The following is a 16,773-nucleotide window of genomic DNA, read 5'->3' as shown; positions in this document are numbered from 1 at the left end:
GTCAGGAGCAGGAACTACTTTATTTCCTCTGACACACCTTCACACTTCTCCATTTCAGTAACCAACGTCACCTCGTTCATTCTAGCCTCAGAAAGATATTCCTTCTCCAGTCCAAGATAATGTTTCTAATTATTTTCTCAATCCCACACTCTACCATTGCCTCCAAATCTCTGCTTCATCTAATAGCACTTGTCATGACTATAATTTCAAACTCTCCCTCACTATTGGCAGAGCATATGTATTTTTAATTTTTTTAAAATAAATTTATTTATTTATTTTTGGCTGCGTTGGGTCTTCGTTGCTGCACGCGGGCTTTCTCTAGTTGTGGCGAGCAGGGGCTACTCTTCGTTGCAGTGCACGGGTTTCTCATTGTGATGGCTTCTCTTGTTGCAGAACACAGGCTCTCTAGGCACATGGGCTTCAGTAGTTGTGGCACGCGGACTCAGTAGTTGTGGCTCACAGGCTCTAGAGAGCAGGCTCAGTAGTTGTGGCTCACGGGCTTTAGAGAGCAGGCCCAGTAGTTGTGGCACACAGGCTTAGTTGCTCTGCGGCATGTGGGATCTTCCCGGACCAAGGATCAAACTTGTGTCCCCTGCACTGGCAGGTGGATTCTTAACCACTGTGACACCAGGGAAGTCCCTATATTTTTAATTTTAATAGATGCTGACAGACTGCTTTCCAAAAAGACTGTTACATCATGGTAGAACACTGGAAGTTTATTTTCAGAACAGGTTAAACCAAAGAGAGATTCTGGATCAGAAGTCTTAGCCCAGTTGAGAACAAAAGCACTATACTGAGAAGAAACACTGAAACTCCAACTTCCTCTCCCTTGTTCAGCTCTGAACATTAGCAGACAGGCTTCCATTCCTAGGATACTTGGAAGATTCCTTCCTGGAAAACTGAACAATCCAAGAAACAGCAACAGATACTGAAAGCTGGAAATCCTCCAATGAAATGCTGGGTCCCTACCCAATCACCTTAAGGTGAGGATTACCTAAGGTAACCAACCACTCCGTTTTGCCCATCCTGTTGTCATGGTTTTAGTACCGAAAGTCATGTGTCCTGGAACACCCCTCAGACTAGGATGGCTGGTCACCCTAGGCATACCTGTGGACAAGCCCCACCCCTGAATACAAGCTTCCAATAAAATTTTTACATCTTCTCTTCAAAATGAAAGGGTAGTCAAGGATTATCAAACATTTGAGGAAAAACAAACACTAATAGAAACAGAAAAAGGAATGCAGCAAAAACTCTAACAATGCAGGAAGCCAAAAAACACATGAAACAGAAGACTATAAAAAAGAAAGAACACAGAGCTCTGAGAACTGAAGTTAAGTTTCTGGCTTAAAAAGGTCCACCAAAATCCAGTGTATGAAAAACAGCCATACCAAGGTGGCTGACTATAAAATTTCAGAATCTTACAACAAAGAAAAGATCTAAAATATTTTTTTTGCTGGGGGATGGGGGGAGCTTCACATACAAAAGATAAAAAATCAGAATAATATCAAGACTTCTCAAAAACAGTCTGAACCCTGGAAAGCAATGAACATGCCCTCCAAATTCTAAGGAAACCATAATCTCCGACCTAGAACTCTAAGACGTTTTCTGACATGCTAGAACTGTAAAAGATTACTTCCCATACACCTCTTCTCAGGAAGCTCCTAGAAGGTATGCTCCAGCAAAAACAAGGGAATAAACCCAGAAAAAAAAAATACGGGATACAGGAAAAAAGGAATCCAACCAGGAGAAAAGTGAAAGGAGTCCCCAGGATGGCCTGTGTAAGAAGCCTAGAGAGCAACCAGTTTAGACTAGAGCCGAGGAACACAGAGTTCTGGGAGGGACAGCCCCCAAAAAACAAACCAGAACAAAACAGAAACCCTATTACTCAAAAAATGAGAAGTTTTTTTCACTTCTTGAGAATAATTTTAGGATAAATTACCAATTGAAACATAGAAAACTAAGCAAATAAAAGGGACAACCATTAATCCAGGGAAAACAAACAAAAATGTACAAGAAAAGAAATCATAATACCCCATAGGCCTAGCTATGTACATGAGATGATACAATATGATACATATTAACAGTTTCATTTTCAACCTTTAGGCTGATATATATATATATACATGCACATATATTTTTCAAGCTTATATTTTTAAAAAGTGCTTCGAATACCTACAATCAAGCATCTTCCCCTAACATTCTATTGATACTGATCCAGCATAAGTCACAAATGACCTAGTTGACAAATCCCAGAATAAATATATGTTCTACCATAATCTTATAATCATCTTGAAATGAGACAGTAAAAATTATTTTAAAAACTGTCAAAAAATATTATTTGATAAAGTTCTAATTATTCTAAATATTGTTACGAAATTTTAAAAAGCAGATTATAAAACTACTTATGGTATACATTGTGATTTTTAAAATGTATATAATATATATACTATTAATGCATAGATGACAAACAAAACATCCAGCCACTGAAGTATCAAGGGTGGTTGTTATCAATGGTTTGAGTGATTCTATTTCCTTCTATAAGGATTTTTATATTTATCAAATTCTTTTAAAATCAGAAATAGTTACAAGTATCTGTACACAGTCTTCTCATCCAGATTTTTAAACTTACCAGGAATAATGAAAATAAGCAGCTTAGGCCTGTTGGCAATTTGATCACTAATGAGGTCAGTCCAGGGCCCACATTTTAGAATCTGGGTTTCAATTCCACAACATAGAATGAATTCCTCGTGCACAGGAATTTCTTCCTTGATTTCTGAGTCCATTTCTAAATAAGGGGAGAAGAACAATATGAAGAGTCATTAAAATATAAAACTTTGAGCCAAAGACAATATTCAAGAATAAAAAAGACAAAATTCAATATACCTAGAAGGAAATGTCACAAAGAGATATGAGAGATATATGACTATTCAGCTATTCTAGATTACAGGATTGAAAAAAAAATTAAACCACAAGAGAAGAGAGAAAGAGGGGCATGTCTTTGGTGAAATTAAAGACTACAGAGGAGTGTGAATCAAAACAAAAATCCCACCACTCTCCTCTCCAGTCTAAATTGACAATATCCATGGCTAACTTCCACTTTCCCTCTGCTGGAATTCTTGTATAGCTATATGCTCTACCAATGAGAGAAGTCCCCCTACCTTCACCTGGTGAAGTCTGGTGAAAAAATACAGAGGCTGTGGCTGCCCTTGTACTCTCTCAGATAGAACTGTAAAGAGGGACAGTGAACTCCTTGATGAGCTCTGAGTTTTTTCCTCTATTAATCCTCTCATCCCAAATTCTGTAAGTATATTTTTATACATTATTAAAGCATTACATTATTAAATTATGAAATGGATAGGTGGAAGAAAACAGAATATGAGATAACATCATTTACAATTTTCTGAATAATCAAGATATGTGCAAAAATGCAGTCCCAAATTATTTATATTACCCCTCCACCTCCACATCTGCCTTCCCTGTGTCTATCAATATGACCATGTCCCAAACTTTCATTGTTCTTCCTAGCCTCCTCGTCAACTATCCTCCTTTCATTCAGAGCCCTCTAGAGTCTAGATTATAAGTACCCTTAAAGCTTTTTCTCCTCTTACCACTTTATGCCAAGCTTGTACTCTGGTCTATCTTGTCCCTGCATTTCCTCAGTGTCTTCATGCTTTTCTGCTCCTATACCTTTGCTAATGGTTTTACTCTGCCACCACTTCTGGAATGCTTTCCCCCTTGTGCAACTTATCAATTTATTGCCTCCAAATTCATCCTTCATTGCCTTCTCTGGAAAAATGGATCTGGGTCTTTTAAATATTCTTCCTCTGCCAACTGATATGATGTTAACCTTGAAGAGTGTGCTGGAAGAGAGACACTGCAGGAAGAAGGATTCCTCCCCTGGTTTCAATGTACCCTCTCAGAAGATTTCTGGAGCACTTGTCCCCTCACCCCCGTGCTCAGGCTGTGAGGTCTCTCTAGAGCAGTGACTTCCAACCAGAGAAAATTTTGCTCCCAGAAGACATATGGCAATAAATAAAAATAGTTTTCAATGTCACAACTTGGTATCAGGGGAGGTGTTACTACCAGCATCTAGTGAGTAGAGGCCAGGGATGCTGCTAAGCATCCTACCCTGCACAGGACAGTGCCCACAACAAAGAATCACTAGCCCAAAAGGTCAATAGTGCCAAGGTTGGAAAAATATCTGGAATGAAAAATTTTCACTTAAAAAGTGGGGGCTCCTTTCAAAATTATATTAAAAATATACTGACTGACTAAATAAATAAAAGTATCATCTCACCTTTTCTTGTGTATTTTTAGTTCACTTATAAACGTCACTGTAGCCCAATCTTTGAAACTATCACAAAATACAGTACATTTATAAAGGTCTTATGACATTTGTAAAGTGTTAGAAACAATATTAGATTTAACTGTTATACACGGTATTAAATTAGAGCGCTGACAGAGAGAACACTGGCTAAATTTAAGATTTGCACCACAAGAGAATCCAAAGTTATTAACTGTATTCAACTCATAAATACTTAACTTCAAAGTAAATGACATCTTAGGAGTTTGATTAGCCACAAACTTAATGAGAATGCAAGTAGATATGAAACTTAAACAGTCTATGAAAATTAGAAAACAAAAAAGTAACAACTCTAAAACACTTCAAGTAAAATACAACTGAGAAACACTGAGTTAATGTATGTATTTGTAAAGCATCTTTTTATTTTACTTCATTCTTATGTTTCTGAATCTCACACAGCCAAAGAAAAAAAGTAAAGAAAAACTTTACTTTCTTCCTTACCTAAGAACCCAAGATAATTCAATGCTGCCAACAATGGGCAGGTTAAGACAGGACAATGTGTTCTAATATATATTATTAAAGGCTGATGGCCGCGCCTTCAGCTGCCACCTACAAGCAATTTTAATGATCAGTTTTGATAAGCAGCAAGACTTAGCCTGGATAAAAACCATGTGTACAGTGTAGATATAATCTGTACAACTTAGGCAATCCTTACTCAGCTAAGCATAGGTGTTCATCTGCTTATATGAATGGGTTTCTAACTTTATTTAGTAAAAGAGTTTTTTTCCAATTAAATCTTATACAAACCTAGACAATACACAAAACTGAAAAGCAGCATTTGATCACTACAAATGAGTCCCTCACTCAGCTTTAGCATCCAAGTAATGTCTGCATTTTATTTTGGCTACTCAAAATTCTACTTTATCCATCATGTAAGAACTGCACATGATAAAAGAAATTTTTTTTAAACTCACTGCAATGTCCAGGTAGTCTTCAATGAAACTACATTACATTTGAAAAAGAGATAGTAAGATACTTTCCTTTCAAAGTTAAAGCACAAACAAAATCTAAAAATAACTCGTATTATTTATCATGTATATAAGGCAGATAAGAAGCTGCTGAAACTTCTTCAAATGAGAAAAATTTCATATATATTATTATCAAATGTAAGTTGTGACCTGTGTTATTGTCCCATAGTTACACAAAGCAGAGCATACACTCTGCATGTATCTGCACTTTGACTGGCAGTTAATTAGTGGTACTCCTGGGCATAGTACTAAACCTACTTGTAAAGTATTTAGTGACTAGACAAGTGCGGATCAAATTTTTAAAGGCCCAGGGAAGAGATACAAAATTTGTAATTGTTATCAAAATACAATATAAGAAGTACAAATACATACAAAATTGGCAGCGGAAGCTTTATTCCAAGTTCTTTTTTTTTTTTTTTAATTAGGCTGGTAGCAAACTTTGACATGCTGGTGATCTCTGTAGTATATTAAATGTTTGGTATATAATAGAAGTGAGTCTAGGAGTTGTTTTAAGTTAGAGAGGCTTTTTTAGTTTAAAATGTAAATTAGGGCTTCCCTTGTGGCGCAGTGGTTGAGAGTCCGCCTGCCGATGCAGGAGACATGGGTTCGTGCCCCGGTCCGGGAATATCCCACATGCTGCGGAGCGGCTAGGCCCGTGAGCCATGGCCGCTGAGCCTGCGTGTCTGGAGCCTGTGCTCCGCAACGGGAGAGGCCACAGCAGTGAGAGGCCTGTGTACCGCAAAAAGAAAAAAAAAAAAGTACATTAAAATTAAGTTTGATCCTGAAGTGGGTAGGAAGGTGGGTGAAATAGGTGAAGGGGATTAAGAGGTACAAACTTCCAGTTATATAATAAATAAGTCACAGGGATGTAATATGCAGCATAAGAATTATGGTCAATAATATTGTAACAACATTGTATGGGGAGAGAAGTAAAAAGAGAAATAGACAAATCCACAATCATAGTGAAAGATTCTAACACACCTCTTAGAATGATAGAATGAGCACAGAAAAAAAAATCAATAAAAATATATAAATTTTGATTGACATAATTAATATTTATGCTAACATAGTCAACATAACTGACATATATAGAACTCTATACCAAATAAGTGCAAAATGCATATCCTTTTCAAGTGTACATGGAACATTTACCAAAACTGACCATATACTTGGCCATACAGCAAGACTCAACAAATTTCAAAGAACTGAAATAATATAGAGAATGTTCCCTAACCACAGTGGAATTAAGCCAAAAATAAATAACAAAAATAATAAGAAAATCTGCCAATTTTTGGAAATTAAGCAATATACTTCTAAATAACTGATGAGGGAAAGAAGTCACAATGCAATTTAGAACTAAACAATAATGAAACAAATAATGAAAATATGATATATCAAAATGTATAGGATACAGATAAAGGCATGAATGCAAGAAAATTTAAAGTCTTAAAATACTTTCTAAAATATTTTCTAAAATAGTAGGAAAAAAAGGCTGGAAATCAAGGATCTAACTATCTATCTTAAGGAGTTAGAAAAACTACATGAATCCAAATAAATAAAATAGAAAAAGTAAAATAAGAAAAAATAGAAATTAATGGGATAGGAAAAGAAAGTTTACATTTGAAAAGATTAACAAAGCCAAAAGTTTGCTCTTTGAAAAGACCTATAAATAAATAAACCCCTGAGAAGACACATCAAGAAAAAGGGCACAAATAACCAATATCAGAAGTGAAGAGAAGATATCACTCCAGATTGTATGGACATTAAAAAGATAATAAAAGAATATTATGAGGAGCTTTATGCCAATAAATTTGAGGTGGGAAAATTCTGAAACAAACACAAAAAGGCTAGAAACATCTTTATAGTCCTATATCCAGCAGACATTGAATTCATAACTCTTAGTCCAGATGAGAGTCAACACTTTAGGAAGAAATAATACCAATCTTACAGAGTTGGCCAGAGAACAGAAAAAGAGGGTCCATTTATCAACTCATTTTATGAGGCCAGTAAACCTTGGTATAATACCTAACAAGGGCTATAAGAAAGGAAACATATGGGACAACCTCTCTCAGAAAGATAGATGCAAAAACTCTATTCAAAATATTAGGAGACCAAATTCAGTGATACATAAAGGGTTATACACGACAACCAAATTGTGAATAAATCAGAAATGCAAGGTTGTTTAAACATTCAAAATGTAATCAATGTAACACATTAGTAGAATAAAGGAGAAAGATATATAATCATCTCAACGAATATAGAAAATACACTTGATAAAATACAACACAGTCATGAAAAACTCTTAAAAAAGAATAGAGGGATTATCTTTTACAGAATCTAAGGATCTATAAAAAACCTACAGCAAAAACAACAACAACAACAAAACCTACAGCAGATATTTTACTAAGGGTGAAATACTAAAAGCACCTCTGAGTTTGACATCAAGACAAGAAAGTCTGCTGTCAACACTTCTATTCTACAGTGTACTTGAGGTCTCTGCCAATGTAATAAGACACAGAAGAGAAATAAATATATATAGATTGGATAGGAAGAAAGATAGCTGTCATTAGTCACAAACACCAAGATTATATACATTATATGGGTGTTCTAGTTATGCCTGTTGCATCATCCCAAAACTTGGTAGCTTAAAACAACCATTTTATTATACTCATGGATTCTGTGGGTCAGGAATTAAGAAAGGGCATAGCAAGAATAGCCTATCTCTAATCTGTAATATCTGGGGCCTTAGCTGAGGAGACTTTTTACTGTGGGCAGGGGGTAGGAAATGCACCATTATGTTTATTAGAAGTTGGATTTCAATGTGTGCTCTAGACAGATTACAGAATAAATACCCACACCTTGAGAAAAGGAAGTCCACAATTCATACAAAGTGCTCACTACAGAAAGTTGCTGTGTCAAAATCCAGGCAAGGACCACACTCCGGGCAGCCCCTCCTCTCCCACTGCCCTCAATGAGGGCTGTCCTATGGTTTTTAATGTTATTATTTCTTTTATTTATCTTTATTATTATTAATATTATTATTTGCTTCTCCTGTGGTCACTGGTGGGTGTGATATGTTCACTGGGGGCAAGAGTCTTCTGGAAGTGAGAGTCCTCTGGAAGTATCTTTATTCACATGTCTGATGACTGATGCTGCTTTCAGATAGGTTGCTGGCCAGGAATATCTATACATGTCCACTCTGTATGGTCTCTCCACATGGACTATTTTGGGCTTGTTCAGAGCATGAGAACTGGGTTCCAAGAGCAACTGTCTCAAGAGGAACAGACTGAAACTGCATCACCTTTTAAGACCTAGTCTCAGAAGTCACACAGCATTACTTCCATATTAACCACAAGCTCACCAATATGCAAGGGGAGCAAAATGGACCTCTCTAAATAAGGGAAGTATCATATCATATGAATAGTATGTGGTATGGGAGTTATTGTTGTGGCCAACTTTGGAAAACACAATCTGTCAAAATAGGTTAAACAAAGATTTTAGTTCTGCAGACCCTTTCAAATTATATTATTAAGAAGATTGTGAAAGACAGAAAAAACACAAGATTTCACTAGAGTTTGGAAGCTATCAAAATAACTTAAGCAAGAAATAAGGGCAAGAATGGGAAAGGAGTGAATGAGAGACTAAAGTCTTGGTAATAATTCTGTAAGGGAATCCAGGGAAGGGAAAGTGACAAAGATGACTTGGATTCTGATGCTAAAGATGAGGGGAATGGAAACACTACGATCCTATCATCAATAAGCAGTACCATTACTTTTAATTCTTGTAGTCTTTGGGTATAAAATATCTCACTCTTTAATTTGTATTTCTCTGACTACTAGTATATTTGAACATCTTTTCATGTTTGCTGGCCTTCTGGACTTTCTTTTCTGTGAACTGTCTATTCATATCCTTTGCCTGGCTTCCAAGTGGGTTATTTATCATTTTCTTATTGGTTTGTGAGACAACTTTGTATATTGCTGATATTAACCCTTCTCTGGACTCCTAAATTTAACATATAGCTTCCTAGATGTTTATTTTAATTTTTATTATTCTAGTTTTTACATTTTAACTTTTAAGCCATCTATATAAGAATTCAATTTTGTTTTTCTTACAATAGAGAGCTACTTGTGATAATCCTATTTAATTAAAAAATCATCTTTTCCCCACTTTTTCATATATTAAATTTTCATACTTACTGGGAAATAATTCTTAATCACAGTGCTATAATGTCAGTGAATCTGGCAACTGGGTCCATGATTAATTTTTAATTATTTGGTAAGGGTAGAAATCGAACCAATAAAACCAAGAATCAACATTACCTAAATCTCAAGTATGGCCAGTGAAAGTTACCTGTTGTACTTAAAATCGTTAGTGTTACTCAAGGGAAAAAGGGGGAAAGGAGGGAGCTTTCTGAATCTGCAACTGTATCACAAAACTCCTTTAAAAGTTTTAGTAAGCAAATGTAAATTTTTCATTTCATTTTTGCTTCTTGGTTTCTTTTTTCTAGAATTCCAAAATTCCCACTCCACCTGCTAGTGGGATACTACAATTTGCCATTTACCAAGGCCTAAATTTCCTTCTTCATTTCCTTCCCCACTTCCCTTTTATTAGGTTTCTAATAAGAAATTGCCTGAAACAAGGAGAGAAAAATTACATGTGTTCACTTTTCTTCTGCTAATTAAAGCAATAATTCTGCTGAGAAGATTAAAATCTTGAGTAAGATGATTAGTTTATATGCACAAATAATCCACAGCTATCATTAATTTTGCTCAGAAATTACATGGATATTCAAAGTAATTCTCCTTAAATGATAAAATACTTTATAAAAGTAAGAACCAAATGTAATTATAGAATTGAAAAGTATAGTACATTTTTAAAAACTTGGTGGATGGGTTCACTAGTAGAGTTAAATTGACAGAACAGGATCAGTGAACTTGAAGACACATCAATAGAATTTACTAAATCTAAACAAGACGAAAACAGACTTTTAAAAAAATGAGCAGGATCTCAGGAACTGGTAGGAAAATAACAAATGGCCCAACGTTTGTATAACCAGAGTCCCAGGGAAACAGAAGAAAGAGTATGGGGCTGAAAAATGTTATTAAAAAATAATTGATAAAAACTTCTTTAATTTGGCAAAACACATAAAACCCACAGATCAAGAAGCTGAGTTAACCCCACATAGGATAAAACCAAAGAAATACAATACAAAGCACATCATAGTCAAACTTCAGAAAACTAAAAACAAAGAAAAAAATCTAAAAAGCAGCCAAAGAGAAATGACATATTACCTACAGGCGAACAATAATTTGAATGTCAGCAGATTTCTCTTCAGAAACCAAGGAGGCTAGGAAGAAGTGGCAAATGTTTTTCAAGTGCTGAAGGAAAGTAACTCTTAACCCCAAATTCCTTATCAGAAAAAACTATCCTTACTATCCATCAAGAATGAAGGAGAAATAAAGATATTCTCAAATGAAGAAAAACTAAAGGAATTTGTCACTAACATATCTACCTCTCAAGTAAGGTCTCTTAAAGGAAGTTCTCCAAACAGAAAGGAATAAGTGAATAAGGTTTAACTTCAGATAAAAAAAGAACAATGGAATAGGTAAAAGCAGTGGTAAATATAATGGATTATGTTTCTCGTCATTAGCTTCTTCAATAATATTTCATGGTTGAAGCAAAAGTTTAATGTGGTATTGAGTGTATGTAGCGGAAATCTGATAATTCTATTTAAAAAATGGAAAGGGTAAAAGGATGTAAATGTAAGTGAGGTTTCTACACTTCACTTAAGGTAGTAAAATGTCAATACAAAAGTAGGCTGTGTGATGTTATGTATATATACTGTCATACCTAGGGCAACCATGAAAAAAAGAAGTATACTAAGAGATATACTCAATAATGTAAATAAGTCAAATAAAATTCTAAAAAGCATTTAAGTAACCTACAAGGAGGCAAGAAAAGAGAAACAGAAAAATGTTAACAGAGGAAACCAACAACAACAATAAATAATAAAATGGCTGAATTAAGCCCTAACATATCATTGATCATTTTAAATACAAATGGTCTAATTATACTGGTTAAAAGGCAGAGATTGGTAGAATGGATTTAAAAAGAAACATGACCTAACTACATGTTGCCTAAAAGAAACTCACTTCAAACATAATGACATTGGTAGGTTGCAAATAAAAGAATGGGAAAAGATATATCATGCTAATATTATTTTTTTTAAAAAAGCAACAATGGCTATGCAACTATCAGATAAAGTAGACTTTAAAGCAAAGAAAATTACTGAACAAGGAGGGACATTTCATAATGATAAGATTAATCCACCAAGAAGACATCCTAAATATATATGCACTGAACAACAGACATTCAAAATACATAAAGCAAATACCAATACAGCTAAACGGAGAAACAGAAAATTCCACAATTATAGTTGGAAAATTTTAGCAATGGAAACAACTACTAGACAGATAATCAAAAACATATGGAAGAGCCTAACAATACCATCAACCAACAGGATATAATTGACATGCAATTGACATCCAACAACAGCAGAATATGCATTCTTTTCAAGTGCCCATGGAACATTCACCAAGATACACCTCACCATGAGCCATAAAACAAATGTAAATTTAAAAGAACTAAAATCATACAGCTTATGTTTCTGACCATTATGGAATAAACCTAGAAATCAGTAACAGAAAAGACAACAGGTAAATCTCCAAATACATGGAAACCAAAGAGCACACTTATAAATAATCCACGGGTCAAACAGGAAGTTGCAAAAGAAATTTTAAGAATACATAGAACTCAATGAAAATGAAAAGACAATACACCAAAATTTGTGAGATGCAACAAAAGCAATGCTGAGAGGGAAATTTATAGCACTATATGCTAGCATTAGAAACAAGAAAAGGTCTCAAATTAATAATCAAGAAACTAGAAAAAAGAATAGCAGAATAAACCTAAAGCAAGCAGAAGAAAATGGAGCAAAAATCAATAAAATTGAAAACAGAAAAATTAAAGTGCTAGTTCTTTGAAAAAGATCAATAAAATCAATAAACCACCACTGAAAAAGAGAGAAGATGCAAATTACTAACATCAGGAATGAAACAGGGGTTATCACTAAAGACCCGACAGAATACTATTGCCCTGATACCAAAACTGGACAAAGACAGTACAAAAAAAGAAAACTACACGGGAATTTCCTGGCGGTCCAGTGGTTAGGACTTGGCTCTTTCATTGCCTGTGCCTGGTTCAATCCCTGGTCCCTGGTCGGGGAACTAAGATCCCACAAGCCATGTGGTGTGGCCAAAAAAAAAAAAAAAAAAAAAAAAACCAAAGAAACAAACCAAGAAAAAACCCCAAAACAAAACTACACACCAATACCTCTCATATCTACACCTTAACAAAATATTAACAAATATAATCTAGCAATGTATTAGAAGAATTACGTGGGATCTATTCCATGTATATTCAACATTCAAAAATCAATCAGTGTAGTCCACCATATCAAGATGCTAAAGAAAAAACATATGATCACATGAATTAACTAAATGCACACCTTATGACACAACAATTGTAGTATTGGGCATTTTTCCTAGAGAAATGAAAACATATTCACAGAAAAACCTTCAAGCAAAGATTCACAGCAGTTCTATTTGTAACAGCCCATAACTGGATACTACGCAAATGTCCTTCAACAAGTGAATGGTAAAACCAACAGTGGTACAACCATACCATAGATTACTCAGCGATAAAAAGGAACAAACTATTGACACACTCAACAACTTGGATGGATCTTAAAGGAATTATGCAACCTGTCTCGTGTAGAAAAATAAAAAAAACCCAAGGGTGACAGTTTACAGTAAGGCCTATGTGTGGATGAAAAGCAGCATTAGCACTAGGTGTCTGCTGCAAAGAACTTCAAGACAGCTGTGGAAGTCAGTGTACGGGTCATTCTTTAAGAGTTGATGTTTACTAAGTGCTTATTACACGTAAAGCACGGTTCCAAGTGTTGTATGAATTATCTCAGTTAATAAAATAATCTTATCAAGTGGCTACTAATGTACCCCATTTTATACATGAGAAAAAGTGAGACAGACTATTTCTGAAAAATACCATGATGCATGGCACTCGGTAGAGGCAACAAAAGCCGCAATTGTTTCCCCAAAATGCTGCACTCCAAATTCAAGGGAGCAAGCGCCGTTTTGACCTTGGCGCCACGGAGAAATATTACAGCAGGTAGAGTGAACCTCAAACAACTGGTTAGGGGAGTGTCAAGTTCAGAAATTGGTTCAAGAGTCAGTTCTCAAGGAAACCTGGTGTAACAAATTTGGGAGAGGCGTGGGGGAGGAAGCTGATCCTGATGAGAAACTCGATTCCAAACCAAAAGAGCCCGTTAATGGACAAGGTTGGAAACTGAGAGCCAGGGAGGGAAGAGAGTGGAAGAGGAATTCTAGTCACTTCTTCCCTGCCAGTCGCCCAACGTCCTGGACCTTACCCCCCAGAGGGGCCGCCATAAGACTCTCCACAGGCGGGCTACAGTTAGCAGTACAAATGATACGTTCCCGCTGGGCAAGCAGCCAAAGGGGCTCCCGGCCAAAGTGGCCCCGAACCCCCGAGCGGTCGCAGCCGTCTGGCTAAGGACAGCACGGGCTCTGCGAGGAGCCATAGAGAGGAAGGGTTCCAGCTCCCGCGTGCCTGCCCGGCCGCCCTTTCTCCTACAAAGTCACCCCGAGCGTGGGAGGCAGGTCCTCACCTGTCAGACTAGAAGGCAGCTGGCTCTACCGTGGCCGTCTTGGTTAGGCGTCACTGGACCGGAAGTCCCGGCTCCCTTTGACGTCACAGCGCCGCGCCGCGCGCCGCTCCCGAGAATTGGTGCCCTTAGGACGTGGGGTGTGGCGGGGTTTGGGAGATTCTTGACCCTGGGTTGGGCCCTGTGGCCCAGATCCAGCGAGACCTCTGGGAAGCGGTCGCTATGCTGGAACTTTCTCTTCCCTTTCATATGAATTTCATCCGCCTCTTATTTTAGCCATCCTTGAGACACCTCAGCTTCCCGTTCTCCGGTTCTCCCCCATGCCCATGTTTCCCTTCCTGCGTTACTGGTTGCATCTCTTCCCTTCCTTTCCCCACATTCACAGGGAAGTTGGTTCTCAGTTGCCCTGTTTATTAGCATTAATATGCCCAGCCTCTGCTACTCGGCCCTTTAGCAAAATGCTGAAAATGCCTATTCCAGAGGTATTTCGAGCTTACCACATCCAAACTCCATGAAGACAAAAGTCATATTCATCTTGCGAACTTGGCATCCTCAGCACGTAATAGGTGAGTGGCATATATCTGTTCAAAAATGCAATAGAGAAAACAAAGTAGTTTTATAGCCAGGGGTAGAAGCAGACAAGTAGACTGGCAAATCAGTAATCTCCCCCACACATAGAGAAGACTTGATCCTTTTTCATTCAACATCTTAGTGATAGGCACCACCTTCCAACCAGTTGTTGGAAGTTGACTGGTACCTCTTCATTACCTTCCCTGCTTTCACTTTACTTCCTAAATATAATAGTTAACCCAATGAGTTTAGAAGATGCCACTCACTGTGCTAAGAGCTTCTCGTGAATCAACTCATTTTTAATCCTCACAGCAACCCCAATGAAGTCAGTATTAACGTGTGACCATAGAGTCTGGAAACATAGACAAATGCACAAAATAAGTGAATGCTTACACTGCAGTGACATTACATGCTATGTTCAAGGTGTTGTCCCTCGTTACTAATGCACAGCTCAATGTGTGCAAAATTCCGATGAGTGTGGTTCAAATGCAGCAGTTCTTTCAGTTCTTGCATATGCATTTATGGTGCATTGCTCAAGTGATTTGTGTCTCTGATTTCATTAAATAAGGCTGTGCCAGAAAAGTTAACCAAAGGGGTTCCATTTTTTTTTAAATCTATCTTTCCAGACCTTTGGCCAGTCTGTGTTATTATCCCCATATTATTTGCAGTTCAAATAGTTTCTACTTTCTACCTTCTAGGCACTTATTAGGATTGCACTTCCCTTATAGTTCAAGGGTGGGGAGTGGAGGAAGGTAGGGACCAAGGGGATGTGAGTAATTCTGGCCAATGAGTTGTGAGGAGAATGCTGTGTCACTTCCAGCTGAGCAGTTGATTTCTTGTGTGAGATGCTCCAAAACTTTGCTTTTTCCTTTGGTGAGGTGATGGCAACATTTGAATGATGTCTGTCCCAAGAGCCTGTGTCCTTCAGTAGCTGCTGCTACATAAAGCCTCTTGACCATCCTGTGATGAATACTTTGGAGAAAGAAAGAAACCTCTGTTGTTACTTTTGGTGTTCTTACAATGTAGCCTGTCCTAATTGATACACAGGGACAGCCACACAGAGAGGATCTTTTTTCGCATGCTCTTGATTTTAATTCTAAATACTCAGGGGAGACTTTCTGATTGCCTCATCTTGGGTCTGGTTGTCAGCAATTGTCCAATCATCAGTAACAAGCACTAGGGGTCATACTGTACCTTGTAGACAGGGACCTTCTACAGTTAAGGGGATTTTAGTGAGCAGGCAAACATTCCACAAAGGTGTCTACTACAAGCAGACATGGCTATAAAATTAGACCATTGTATACTGATTTAAAAACAATAAATGAAATTGAAACAGTTTCACCTTTTATAAGAAGTTTAGATTCCCATTACTCGTTCAGTGTTTATTGACTACCTATTACATTCCAAACACCCTTCCAGGCACAGAGGACGCAAAGGCAACCCAGAGAGAAAAACACTTGCTCTCACCAAAGCCCAAAATAAACAAATTAAATACATTGACATATAGTGAAAGTGGAAGAGGAACTAAAAGGCAGGGTAAAAGAGAGTGAGGAGTGCATTCATTACCTACTGCTGCTTAACAAATTACCCCAAAACATAGCAGCTTAAAACATTTATTATCTCGCACAGTTTCTGAGGGTCAGGAATCCCGGAGAGCCTACCTGGAGCTCAAAGTCTTTGAGGTTTCAGCCAAGCTGGTTGGTCAGGGCTGCAGATATCTCGAAGCTCCACTGAGGGTGGAAAATCTAGCACTAAGCTCAGTCACGTGATTGTTAGTCAGCCACTGTTCCTCACTGGCTGTTGGCCAGAGGCTGACCTACTCCAGGGGCATCTGGGGACTCATTATGAAAGCATTCAGGGGATGACTCCACATTTCATTAATCTAGCAGTGTCCACAAAGAGATGCAGTGCAGGGTCTTCTGACTGTTTAACTTCATGGCTGCATGGCAAGGAATAATTTATGGAAAGAAAGCTTCAAAAGGTAAATTTAGGCTTATGTAGAATAATTATTCTAATTATGGAACTCTAAGGAATGTAAATTACTAGGAGAGACTTTTGTCAAATGAGAGTAATGGCTAATATTTCCTGAACATTTACTGTGCCAAGTTTTG

General features: G+C 37.1%; 1 protein-coding gene across 1 annotated transcript in view; it reads right to left on the bottom strand.

Annotated features, from left to right (window-relative positions):
* The window catches only part of LDAH (lipid droplet associated hydrolase), a 96,898-nt gene extending 80,507 nt beyond the window's left edge, over positions 1-16,391 (bottom strand). Inside the window, 4 exon segments of the mRNA XM_081253668.1 lie at positions 2,630-2,785; positions 14,590-14,673; positions 15,056-15,634; positions 16,324-16,391. Of these exon segments, the coding sequence (XP_081109794.1) occupies positions 2,630-2,785; positions 14,590-14,626 (193 nt within the window). The 5' untranslated portion in view covers positions 14,627-14,673; positions 15,056-15,634; positions 16,324-16,391.
* Positions 16,392-16,773: the final 382 nt, after the last annotated feature.

Source organism: Mesoplodon bidens (genome assembly GCF_964165515.1).
Source record: "Mesoplodon bidens genome assembly, chromosome: 14".
In the NCBI taxonomy this organism is placed as follows: domain Eukaryota; kingdom Metazoa; phylum Chordata; class Mammalia; order Artiodactyla; family Ziphiidae; genus Mesoplodon; species Mesoplodon bidens.
The sequence above is the reverse complement of the archived record's forward strand: the minus strand, read 5'-3'. Positions and strand labels throughout refer to the sequence as shown.